This window comes from Hypanus sabinus, chromosome 23 (genome assembly GCF_030144855.1).
Source record: "Hypanus sabinus isolate sHypSab1 chromosome 23, sHypSab1.hap1, whole genome shotgun sequence".
Taxonomy (NCBI): domain Eukaryota; kingdom Metazoa; phylum Chordata; class Chondrichthyes; order Myliobatiformes; family Dasyatidae; genus Hypanus; species Hypanus sabinus.
The window spans coordinates 40,455,293-40,467,894 of NC_082728.1; the positions used below are offsets into that span (position 1 = coordinate 40,455,293).

At 41.4% G+C, this 12,602-nt stretch overlaps 1 protein-coding gene across 4 annotated transcripts in view; it reads right to left on the bottom strand.

Moving 5' to 3' along the window:
* Positions 1-8,951, bottom strand: part of LOC132380150 (transmembrane protein 238-like) — a 36,041-nt gene extending 27,090 nt beyond the window's left edge. For 2 of the 4 annotated variants that reach the window (XM_059948774.1, XM_059948775.1), the window contains exon 1: positions 8,453-8,951. In XM_059948774.1, the coding sequence (XP_059804757.1) occupies positions 8,453-8,882 (430 nt within the window). In that variant the 5' untranslated portion in view covers positions 8,883-8,951. Of the gene's footprint in view, positions 1-3,984; positions 4,082-4,327; positions 4,477-8,380; positions 8,430-8,452 lie in introns of those variants that run through there. The other 2 variants (XR_009507668.1, XR_009507669.1) reach the window with 2 other exon arrangements.
* Between the last annotated feature and the right edge of the window lie 3,651 nt (positions 8,952-12,602).

Consider the following 12,602-nt stretch of genomic DNA (forward strand, 5'->3'; position numbering starts at 1 on the left):
CTGTGTTGAGTGTTTAACTTTGTATTTAGCTTAAAACTTTCTTAGTATGATTCACCCTGACTCCCCCCCCCCCCCCGTTCCAGTCAGCTGGTAGCGCCGGGCTGGAGAATAGAAGTTTCCGAGTTCGATCCAGTGACAGACCGCTCCCGTCGAGCTTGCAACTCGACCTCATTAAAAAAAACACAGCCACCTCCAGTTTAAATTCCCACGCAGAATATTGTGGAAGATCAGATACTCAAACCCAGCACAGCCTCCACTTGTCCCATTCAGCCTGTCCCAGTGCAGGTGGTCATTAGGACCCAGCAGAGCTCGGGAGCCGTCCCAGCTCGGGACCCACCGCCTGCAGTGTTCCTCTTCCACTGACGGGAAGCGATCGTGATTGAAAATAAAGTGGAAATAATAGAGCGTTTGGAAAGAAGTTAAATGCCATCTGTCATTAGAAAAGCATTAGACTACAGTTGGTCAACAATCAGAACAATTTTAAAGGATAAAGAATAAAGTGAGAATAATGGAGCATGTGAAAAGCCCTGCCCTGATGAAAGCTACAATTATTACTAAGCAACTCAATGGTTTAATTATTGGAATACATATGTTTCTTAAGTGTTTTGTATGCGTAGAAAGGTAAAATATATACTATATACTAAGACAAACGTTTGAGTAACTGACGCTAAATAATATCGGATGCACTTGTTCCGACTTACGTACAAATCCGACTTAAACACGGACTCAGGACGGAACTCGTACGTAACCCGGGGACTGCCTGTACTATATCAAGAATCCTGTAGAGAATGCTTGTCCAGCCTGCCCTCTTCACTGGGTGTCAAAGGTAATTCATCTTGCCAACGTAGAGAAAACTCTGGCCTGACCAATGCTGCACAGCTGAAGAAAGAGAGGACGCAGCAGCTTCCATCACACGCAGTAGGCGATAAGGAAGACTGTGGAGTCCAGGAAGTCTTCACACTTGAAAGTGGCGTTGTTAGATCTCAGCAATGGCTCACATTCACATGGCAACTACAGTGTAACCTTGAGCCCCATTACTGCACCACTTTCTCTAGTTTGCTCAGCTCCAATCCTCACAAGCAGCCTTGTCACATCAAGGTAAGGGAACCCCAGTATACAACACTGGGGAAGACAGGAGTCTGCATCAGGTTACTGGCATGCAGAGCCCAGTGCAATGACTGAGCAAAATTAACTCCTGCACAGGACATGCCCTTTCCTCACTGTTACCAGCAGGAAGAAGGTACCGAAGCCTTAAGGCACACACTCAGCGATTCAGCAAACAGCTTGTTCTCCTCTACCATCCAATTCCTAAATGGATGTTGAACCTCATTAGTTTTTCATTTGTTTTTGTACTGCTTATTTAACAATTTTATATACAAATATACGCTTACTGTGATTAATTTTTTTCCCTTGACACTTAGACATGTATTGTACTGCTGTTGCTAACAAATTTCATGATGTATGCCGGTGATATTAAACTTGAATCTACTGATTTTTGGAATGGAAGATCAAGAGAGCAATAACAGGGATAGCAATATTTACAGAATTTGATAGATGCATATTAAATAAAAAGAATCTAAGGTGATAATGAGACTGGATGTGAGGCTTTGCACTTAAATCCGAAGGGTAGACAGAACAAGAATGAAAGCTGGGATTCAGTGGAGTATGTCATGAAAGTTCTTTTTCCTATAGGCCAGTGGTATGCGCAAGGGCTTTTACAGTATGGAATAGGGAATAAAATATTCTTTTTATTTTTGTTCTGAGTTGTGGAAATGAGCTCAGATACAGGAGAGATTAAACTTCAGCAATAGTAACAGCCCATGACTGGCATATCCTGTTAATCAGTAATAGGACCTCGTCTAAATGCAACCTGCATGATTGAAAAAGAAAATACAAAGCTTTTCATCATGTGTGTGCTTGGACTAACGTACAGCGAGCTTTTTGCACATTAATCAATTTTCATTTACATGTTGAAAGTGCAGCTTAGGAAATCGACTGGTTAACAAATTAAATTAGCTTGTTAAGTTCATAATTAATTAGAAGTTATTCTAATTAATTTTCCTAACATTCCTATCACACTCTTATCAATGGATAATAAATGATCGTAATAAATTCTTTCAGTGTCTAGGATCAAAAGTGAATCATAATTTGAAGATGTAAAGTTTTGAATTTAGTGCAATATTCTGGGCAAAAAATTTAGGATTCACTGATTAGATAAAAGAATGTGCCCTGGTTCTAATGATCTGCAATGAAATTGGATGGACAGGTTTAATCCAGTTGCTACTGCTTATATACTAGGGTGTGAATGAGGAAAATTTGACACATGCACTGGAAGGTACACATCTAAAGTTAAACCAGTCACATTGCCATGGCTCAGGCATGTGGCTTAACTTTAATGAGGTCAACACTGGATGCTTGAAATGGGAAAACCAGTTCCTTTAATCTGAACATACATCTTCCATTTTGAAAGCATTATTAAATTTTTACAGAAGAAATCAGCTTAAGCATTAAGGATAGTCTAACCACTGTAAATGCAAACGTGATTTCACATGTATAACCTTCACGTACACTTCCATTCCACATTCCGGTCACTCCTCTTCTCACCTCCCCCCTCCATTACTCCAAGGTCCACTGTTCTCTCCTATTAGAGTCCATCTCTAGGCCTTTACCTCTTCCACCCATCGCCTCACATCTTCTTACTTCATTCATCCACCCACCACCCGCTCACCTGGTTTCACCTCTCACCTGCCAGTTGTACTCCTACCCTGTCCCCTCCCTCCCACCTTCTTTGCTAGCTTCTGTCCCCTTCTGAAAGGTCTCAGCCTGAAACGTTGATTGTTTACTCCCCTTCGTAGATGCTGTCTGACCTGCTGAATTTCTGCAGCATTTTGTGTGTTGCTCCGGATTTCCAGCATCTGCAGAATCTCTGATCTGTTATATAACAACTCAACTTTTGGAAATATTTAACCTTAGTACACAATGAAACCAAAAACTTGGTATATTTATCACTCATTTTAAATTGACAGCTTTTTAAAAACATTGCAATTAAAATGTGATGGATAATTTTTGTGACAAAGGAGTGTTTGTTTCAGATTTATGTTGCAGAGCAGAATCACTAACTAATGGAAATAATGGACTGAATAATTATATACAAGTATACAATGTGTGGACTGGCGGGTGGTGTAGTGGCATCAGCACTGGACTTTGAGGCAGATAGTCCTGAGTTCAAATCTGGCTGGGTCCCAACCTGGGCAACAGCAGTATCTGCACGGAAAGCCTGGCATCTTGCCACAAAAACACAACGGGCAACTACACTACCCTAGTCGCCAAGCATATTTACTTCACCTTTTCTTTCAATTGCTGTTTCTTTTTCTTCTCCATTTCAGCAGCCCGAACGCTTGCAGAAATACATCATTCAGCCCATTGAGTCTGCTCCAACAATAGATCATGGCTGTTTCATTACTCCTCTCAGTTTCATTCTCCTGCTTTCTCCCTGTAATCTTTGACACCTTTACTAATCAAGAACCTATCAGCCTCTGTTTTAAGTAACCCAATGACTCGCCCTTCACAGCCATCTGTAGCAATGACTTCCACAGATTCACCACTCCTTGGCGCAAAAGAAAATTCCTCATCTGTCCTTGTATACTGAGTCTGTGCCCTCTGGTCCTAGACTCTTCCACTATTGAAAGCATCTTTTCCAAATCCACTCTATCTAGGGCTTTCAATATTCGATAGGTTTCGATGAGATCCCCTCATTCCGCTAAACGCTAGTAAGTACAGACTCAGAGTCATCAAAAGATTCTTGTGTGTTTACCACTTCATTTCTGGCATCATTCTCATAAACCCCCACTGGATGCCTCTCCAATGCCAGCGTATCCTTTCTTATGTATGGGGTCCAAAATGCTCACAATACTCTAAATATGGCCTGACTAATGCACTTTTATATTCTAGTCTTCTCAAAAGAAGTGCTAACAATACATTTACCTTCCCTACTACTGACCCAACTTGCAAGTTAAACTTCGGGAAATCTTGCACGAGGACTCTCAAATCCTTTTGCAGCTCCAACTTCTAAATTTTCTTCCTGTTTAGAAAACAGATTATACCTTTATTCATTCTACCAAAATGCATGACCATACATTTCCATACACTATATTTAATCTGCCACTTCCTTGTCCATTCTCCTAGTCTGTCCAAATCCTTCTGCAGGCTCCCTTCTTCCTAAACACTAAGTGCCCCTCCACCCATCTTCATGTTGGTCATAAAGCGACCGATTCCATCATCCAGAGCGCTGACATTTAATGTGAAAAGAAGCTGCCCCAATACTGACCTTCATAGAATATCACCAGCTAGCAGCAGCCGACTAGAAAAGGCTCACTTTACTCCCACTCTCTGCTTCCAGCCAATCAGCCAATCTTCTATCGTTCCATGAACACCATGGGCCCTTATCTTGTTCAACGGCTTCTTACGAAAAGTCTTCTAAAAATCCAAGTAAACATTAACCACCAACTCTCCTTTGTCTATTCTGCCTGTTATTTCATCAAAAATCTCCAAAAGATTTATCAGGTAACATTTCCCCTTTAAACAAACCATGCTGCCTTTGGTGTATTTTGAGTGCCCCAAGTACTCCGAAACTTCATCCTTAATGATGGAGTCTAACACTTTGCCAGTCACTGATGACAAGCGAGCTGGCCTAAAATTTCCTGTCTTTTGCCTCCCTTCCCTCTTAAAGATTGCTATTTTCCAGCTCCCCAGAACCATACCAATTTTTAGTGATTCTTGAAAGATCATTACCAATGCTTCCACATTATTTCCATTCTTTGCCTCCTGCCAGTCAGCCAATCTTCTATCCATGCTAATATCTTTCCTGTAAAACCATGGGTTCTTATCTTGTGAAGCATCCTCATGTGTGGCACCTTGTCAAATGCCTTCCCAAAATCAAAAACATCAGAGATTCTAATGATTCTCAAAAGCTCATTACTAACGGCTCTATAATCTCTTCAGCTACCTCTTTTAGAACCCAGCAGCACATTCCATGTGACCCAGATGATTTATCTACCTTCAGAACTTCCAGTTTCTCAAGCACATTCTTAGTAGTAACAAGTACACTCACTTCTGCCCCCTGGCACTCTTGAATTTCTGTTGTACTGTTGGCGTCTTCCACAGTGAAGACTGAAGCAAAATACTTAACTTTGTCTGCCATTTCTTTGACACCCCCCCCCCCCATTACTACCTCTCCAGCATCATTTTCCAGTGGTTCAATATCCACTCTCACCTCTTTTACTCTTTATACTGTATATCAGAAAAAAGAACTTTTGGTATCCTTTTATATCGTTGCTGATCTTACTTTCATACTTCTAAGGCTTTTTAAAAAAAAAGTTGCCTGCCTTCCATTGGTTTTTAAAAAGCTTCCTAATCCACTAACTTCGACTAACTTCTGCTAAATTATCTGCACCCTGCTGCCTTTGTTACCCTCATCGGCTGTGGTTGCCTCATTCTCCCTTCAGAATACTTAATCTTTAGGATGTATCCATCTTGATTCTTATGAATTACCCCAGAAACTCCAGCCATTATTGCTGTACTGTCATCCGATAGTGTTTCCTTCCAATCAACTTTCGCCAGCTCCTCTTTCATGCCTGGGTAATTCCCTTTACTCCACTGTAATACTGATATATATATAAAACCATCTTCTCCCTCTCAAGCTGCAGGATGAATTCTATCATGTTCTGATCACTGTCTCCTAAGGGTTCTTTTACTTTAAGCTCTCTAATCAAATCTAGTTCATTACACAACACCCAATCCAGAATTGTCTTTCCTGAAGTGAGCTCAATCACAAACTGCTCTAAAAAGCTATCTCATTGGCATTCTACAAGCTTTCAAACACCAACAGAAGGCAACTAAAAGAGATCAGATATGAAGGCAAGCTAGCTGGAAATGTCAAAGTGGATACCAAAAGTTTTTGTTAGATATGTAAAGAGTAGAGGAGGCAAGAGGAGATAGTGAACTGCTGGAGAGGTAGTAATGGGAAGGGAAGAAATATGTAGAAACTTAATCAGTATTTTGCATCATTCTTCACTGTGAAAGATACTGTACTAGAGGTATGCCAGAAATTCGAAAGTATCAGGAGAGTGTATGATGAAAGAGAATGTGCTTGGGACGCTGAAAGGTCTAAAGGTAGATAAGCACATGTACCATATGGGCAACACCCTAGGGTTCTGATAGACATAGCTGAAGGTTTGTGAAGCCATCAGTATTGATCTTTCAAGATTCACGAGAATCTGAGGATGTTGTTTACTTGGATTTCAGAAGGCAAGGTGCTGCATGAGTACATTTAAGCCCAAGGCATTACATGAAAGATATTAGCAGATTGGATTGGCTGACCAGCAGGAGACAAAAAGTTGGAATAAATGGGGCCTTCACTGGGTTGGCTGCTGGTGACTAATGATGTTTCACAGTGATTGGGACCATTTCTTTTCACAATATTGTGTGTGCGTGTGTGCGTGTGCGCGTTTTGTTTGAATTTCCAGCATCTGCAGGTTTCCTCGTGTTGGATGTTGGAATTGATGGCTTTGTGGCCAAGCTTGCCATTGGGACCGTTTCATTTCACAATATATATCAGCGATTTGGATGTTGGAATTAATGGCTTTGTGGCCAAGCTTGCACACGTTACAAAGATAGGTGGAGTGACAGGTAGTATTGAGGAAGTAAACAGTCTGCATAAGTATTTAGACAAATTAGGAGAAAGGGTAAAGAAGTGGCAGAGTACATTGTATGGAAGTATATGGTCATGCACTTTAGTAAAAGGAATAAAGGTTAGACTCTTTGCTAAACAGGGAGAAAATTCAAAAATCAGAGTTGCAAAGGGACTTGAGAGTCCTTGTGCAGGATTTCCTAGAGGTTCACTTGCAGGTTGAGTCGGTGGTAAGGAAGGCAAATGTAATGTTAGGGCCAGAGCAGAAGAGCAAGATTGTGATGCTGAGGCTTTACAAGGCATTGGTCAGACCACACTTGGAGTATTGTGAGCAGTCTTAGGCCCCTTATCTAAGATATGCTGGCACTGGATAGGGTCTGGAGGAGGTTCATGAGAATGAATCCATGAATGGAACGATTAACGTATGAGGAATGTTTCATGGCTCTAGGCCTCGAATCGCTGGAGTTTAGAAGAATGGGGGGCGGGGGAAGCTCATTGATACCTATTGAGTACTGTTAGGTGCAGATAGTGTGGATGTGGAGAGGATGTTTCCTGTAGTGAGTAGGCCTCGGACCAGAGTGCATTGCCTCAGAATAGAAAGACATCTCTTTAGAACAGAATTGAGAAGGAATTTCTTAAACCAGACAGTGGTTAATCTGTGGAATTTGTTGCAAAGGGTGGCTGTAGAGACCAAGTCATTAAGTATATTTAAGGCAGAGTTAGATAAGCTCTTGATTAGTCACGATGTCAAAGGTTATGGGGAGAAGGCAGGAGAATGAGGTTGAGAGGGAAAATAAATCAGCTATGGTAGACTGGTCTTGTATATCAATGGTCCAAATGGTCCAATTTTGCTCTTATATCTTATCGTCTTATCTTAAAATGAATTAAGCCTTATTTAAATAATATTTTGTTTTTCTGTTCTTCCTAGCAATGGGATAAACCTCTCTCCATTATGTACATTCACATTTTTTTAAAACTCACCTAACTTTCCCTCCAGCCCCCACAGAACACCAACTCAACTACTGACCCAACCAGTCATTCACAATAATTATTGCTCAATCATTTCTATCAGGACATCTCTGATATTTAGACCACATCCGATTTTTTCCATACATATCTTGAATGAGTGATCGAGAAACTACTTTATTGTTGTAATTATGTATAATATATATACAAAATGAAAATTGAAGTTTCTAATCAAGATAGCCCATCACCAGCTGCCTATTTAATCCCATTCTCCCTGTCCGAATTTCTGCCATTCAATTCCAGTGTGGAGTTACTACCTGCTAATTTGTGTTAATTGTTCAAACGACGACTGCGTCAAGGCAGATTTGCAAACCCTTTTATCTCTGATTATTAATCCTCACCCAAGGAAGATTCACATCAGTACATTATCAACTGCAAATAGTCCGTTAAAATTTGAGTTGAGCACAGAGGGGGGTAACTTTAGCCTAACTTTCAGAAGCAGACCCCTTCCCTGGTGTCGTGTGCTTTAACTTCGTGAAATTCAAAGATTGGACTCGAGCAATTTTCCACTAAGAAAAACAGCCAATGTCTAGTTCTCCAATCTACAATAAATAGGTTGCAAATAACGGAATACAGTAATACGGTTCCCAATTTTGATCTGTCAGCATTTTCTGGTTAATTTGCCCTCTGAATTGCGGCTCATACAGGTAATTTCATAGTTCTCACCGTCTGGACTAGAGCAACCGCTCCCCACTCTGTTGCTCCTTGGGCCGCTTTAGGCTACTGATCTCCACGTACCATCTTGCTCTTGCATCTGCCGCAGCGACACCTCGCCCCACTCCCTGGCCAGGACCCAGCCGTTGGCCGTGGACAGCTCTCCGACTCCCTTCTTGATCTGTACACCGTTCCCTGGGGGTGAAATATGCCTCTTGTCTGTCAACCTTTCGGAAAACTTTCTGGTCAACTTAGCCAAACTGTTCTCCCTGACCACGGCGCCCCTCTCGAGCTCCTCCGGAGAAACCTCAATGTTGCCCGTGCACCAGGAGAGCCACCAGATCAGGCTGAAGAAGACGACGATCGCACCGGTATAGATGAAGCAGTCTCCAACGCCCCTGCCGCTGACCTGGACGTGGGCAAAAATGCCAGTCAACAGGAGGGACAACCCTACCAGGTCTAAAATTATCGCCACCCAGAATAAACAGGGACACCTTCCAAATATCTTCAACATCTTCACCTCCAACAATCCGGCCCCACCAGTAGTTTGGGGCGTGGGGAGGGAGTACAATTGCCCACCTGTTTCCTCTGGGGACACCAGCTTCCCGTGACGTAAATCCTGTTTAATTTGGGAAAGCAAATTTAAAGCTTCCAAACGCGTTAGATGCATGTAGAAAAGCAAAAAGAAATCTAAACTATTCCTCTTTGATGTTTAAATCTAGCCGCATGCATGAAAATATGCAAAGTCGTTATTGAAATGCATTTTTCTCAACTGGGAATAATAACTTACTTAAATTAATGGCTTTTAACTTTTATTAGTAGCCTTTTAACTGTTTTCGTTGGGGTAATAACGGGAAACGCAGCGCGGTATGATATAAAGTATTGTTCAGAGTAGGGTCGGTAGTTCAGGAGTGAAGGTGCATAAATCTAACAATAGTCTTTTTTTTGTGTGGGAGATTCTACGCTAAAATTCATTGTCAAGTCAAAGATAAATTTTAACAAAGAGCCATTTTTTTTCTGGTGAAGGAATTGCTAAATGAATGCCGGCAATAGGTTGAGAATAATTTGCACACTAACGTACCCGCACGTCTGAGGGCTCCGCTGATGTGTAGGCAGCAACAGAAATGAACGAACTATTTCATTGAATAGTACTTTTTAAAGATTGGAATATTTAAGTGAAAGACATTTATAGGGCAGGGCTTAGGGTACAGCAGCAAACAATGATGGAGATGCAAAGCTTGAGTTTTGAAATCTCTTTCATTGAAATGAAAATTAAAGTTAGTGGGGGAGGGGAGAGTGGTTAAATTGAGTAGTAAATATGAAATATTGGAGTTAAGAAGGCAGACTACAGATCTTCTACCAAATGGGACATCTATTGCAAAATGTGTCAGCCATCTTTAAGAGTTAAAGCTTTCTCAAGTACTTGATTAATTATAAGTAACAACATATAAACCACATCACATCTGTTTTTGCATCTGGACAATAGGCCAGTACTGATCTGATGTGGTGTGACAGGAAATGTCTTTGACTACATCATAACTGAGCAGAGGCTATGCTGTTGTTAACGTTATTCCATTCCAGGCTGTGTGCATATTTTAAGAGGAAGAGGACTTGTGCAAACATACCCAATCATCAATTTTTCATGATCAGTTAAGCACATTTAAGCAGTACTCTGCCAACAAGATTTCTCCACATCACTAACTTTCACAGTCATTTGATGTCTAAGAATGCTTCATGTTTTATTCTACAAATTCCAAATGAAGCACACAATCTTCATCTCGAGGAACTTTTCCAGCTGTGGTGATTTTTCTATTTACTGGCTTCGAATTTGTCCCAAGGTACATACGTGAAGCATGGAGTAAAGTTCAGGCTTGTGGGCATCTTATTTACAGGACCAAGCAGCACGAATAACTTGAGAAAGAATACCAATGTATTTTGTTCACTCATTTTGTCCCTTATTCAGATTTCTAAACCTTGCACTGTAGCAAGACTGGATATCTTCCAGTTTTGCTCGGTAATACCATTAACGTATGTGATTCAGACTTTGTCTCTTTGCATCACTTTGATAGGTGATCATTTATGTTAGCTCAAGTAGAAAGCCAATCCCCTGGCATCACTCGATCATTCATATTCTATATCTCCAGGTAGATTATCAGTAAGTGATTAGGATGAAATGCACAGTCTAAATTATTATTGAATGTAATGGTGGTTTGCAATGTCTAAATTACTGGCCACTTCAAACTGAAGTTGGAAGTGTAATAATGACCTTAATGCCCAGCTTCTGGTATTGAAAGAAGCAAAGGATGTTGAGCCTGTTCCTACTTTTTTCAACTGACAGGAATGCTGCAGCATTTATAAATCATACAGCCATTTGAGTGTTGATCCGTGTAACTAGCTGAGCTTCAGGTGACACCAATGAATTTCTGGGAAACAAGACAAACCAAAATCTGATGATGACGATGGCATCCGTCTGTCTTGAAGGGCAGTGGATAGCGGCACTGGAGTGATCTCTCCAAGGCACAAGCCTGGGCGGAAGTTAGGGAGATCCTGGGATGCCCCATTGTCAAGATCTCCCACTTGGCCTCACCAGTGCAGTCTAAAGGAAGGCCAAGTAATATGTTTGGCATTGGCTTGGCTACAGGGCCTGCTGGAGGGTCATTCAGTGCCTTAGGGGATCCACTCTGGATTTTCGGTACGGATTTACCCCATAGCTTCCTTTTATCCCGAGGCTGCCCACAAGACAGTGGTGCTATTTACCCACAGCTGGGGATCTGGTTCACAAGCACCAGGGCTTGTCCACATGCTGGTGGGCCTGCCTGCTGTGTGTGCAGGCCCAGACCTCCTCCCCTTTCACTGGATTTCAGCCCGAGTCTGAAAGGAGTTCAGTGTCACCAGTGTGGAGGATTGCTGTTTGAGAAGCTATGGAGATATTTACATAGTCACCTCTCCTTTTCATGAGACTGCTAGTCAGCAATGGAAGCTGAAAGCAAGCACTACCACACTGGACACATTACAACAATCATTCGAAACACAAGCTGAAATTTAACATATTATGAAACAGTTAATGGATGTTATGGTACTGTCATCTTTAGCTATCAACACAGCTGGGTAAACTCACACTTTCAGTGACCCTAACCTCCAGTCATGTCTGTATGAAGTTTGTCTCTTCCCCTTGTGACCAAACAAGTTTTCTCTGGATGCTCTGCCTTCTGTTCCCGTCTCAAAAATGATAAGACCGTAAGTCATAGGAGCAGAATTAGGCCATTCAGCCCATCGAGTCTGCTCTGCAATTCCATCATGGCTGCTCCTGGATCCCAGTCAACCCATACACCTTCCTTATCGCCATATCCTTTGATTCCCTGACCGATCAGGAAACTATCAACTTACGCCTTAAATGTGCCCACGGACTTGGCCTCCACCGCGGTCTGTGGCAGAGCATTCCATAGATTCACAACTTCCCGGCTAAAAAAATTCTTCCTTACCTCTGTTCTAAAAGGTTGCTCCTCAATTTTGAGGCTATGCACACTAGTTCTGAACACCTCTCCCACAGGAAACATTATCTCACATAGACTGACTAACTGTCTGCTGTAACTTGCCACTTGTGCGTGGGTGAGTGGAATAGTGAGGGTGGGTGAGGATTGAGTGGGAGGATAGGAAACTGATAGCAATAGGGGCAGAATAAAATACCTTTAAACTGAAATTAGTTAAAAAGGGGTGCTTGATTATTGTCTTGGACTTGGTGGGCCAAAGAACCTCTTTCTGTGTTATAGGTTAAGTCTACATTCTCTATTTTGAAACCCAAGTTCACTTTTCGACACATTTCTCCTGTTATCACAGTTTCATAAATTACCCTTTCAAAGCAAAACAATCTGAAGTGGCCAGCCAACTGCGTCACCATGATTGTAAATATTTTACAACACTAATGGGGAAAAACATATTTTTGTTTTGATTGTGCCAAGTCAATATTGCAGCAATCCTTTTTAAAGCATGAATTTGATTCTGACATTCATTAAGGTACTTTATTAAACCAGCAAATGGTTTGAAAAATGGAGACAATTTGTGCAATTATCCAGACAGTTGTGGGATTCAACGACTTTTCTTTGCAACCAGGCAACAAGTTGAGAAACAATTTGAATTGTTCACAATTGGCAGAAATATTCAAATTCATACTTAAATATGAAATGTTTGGATTGAGGGAAAATATTTTCAGTCCTTATCCTTTTTCCAAATGTCA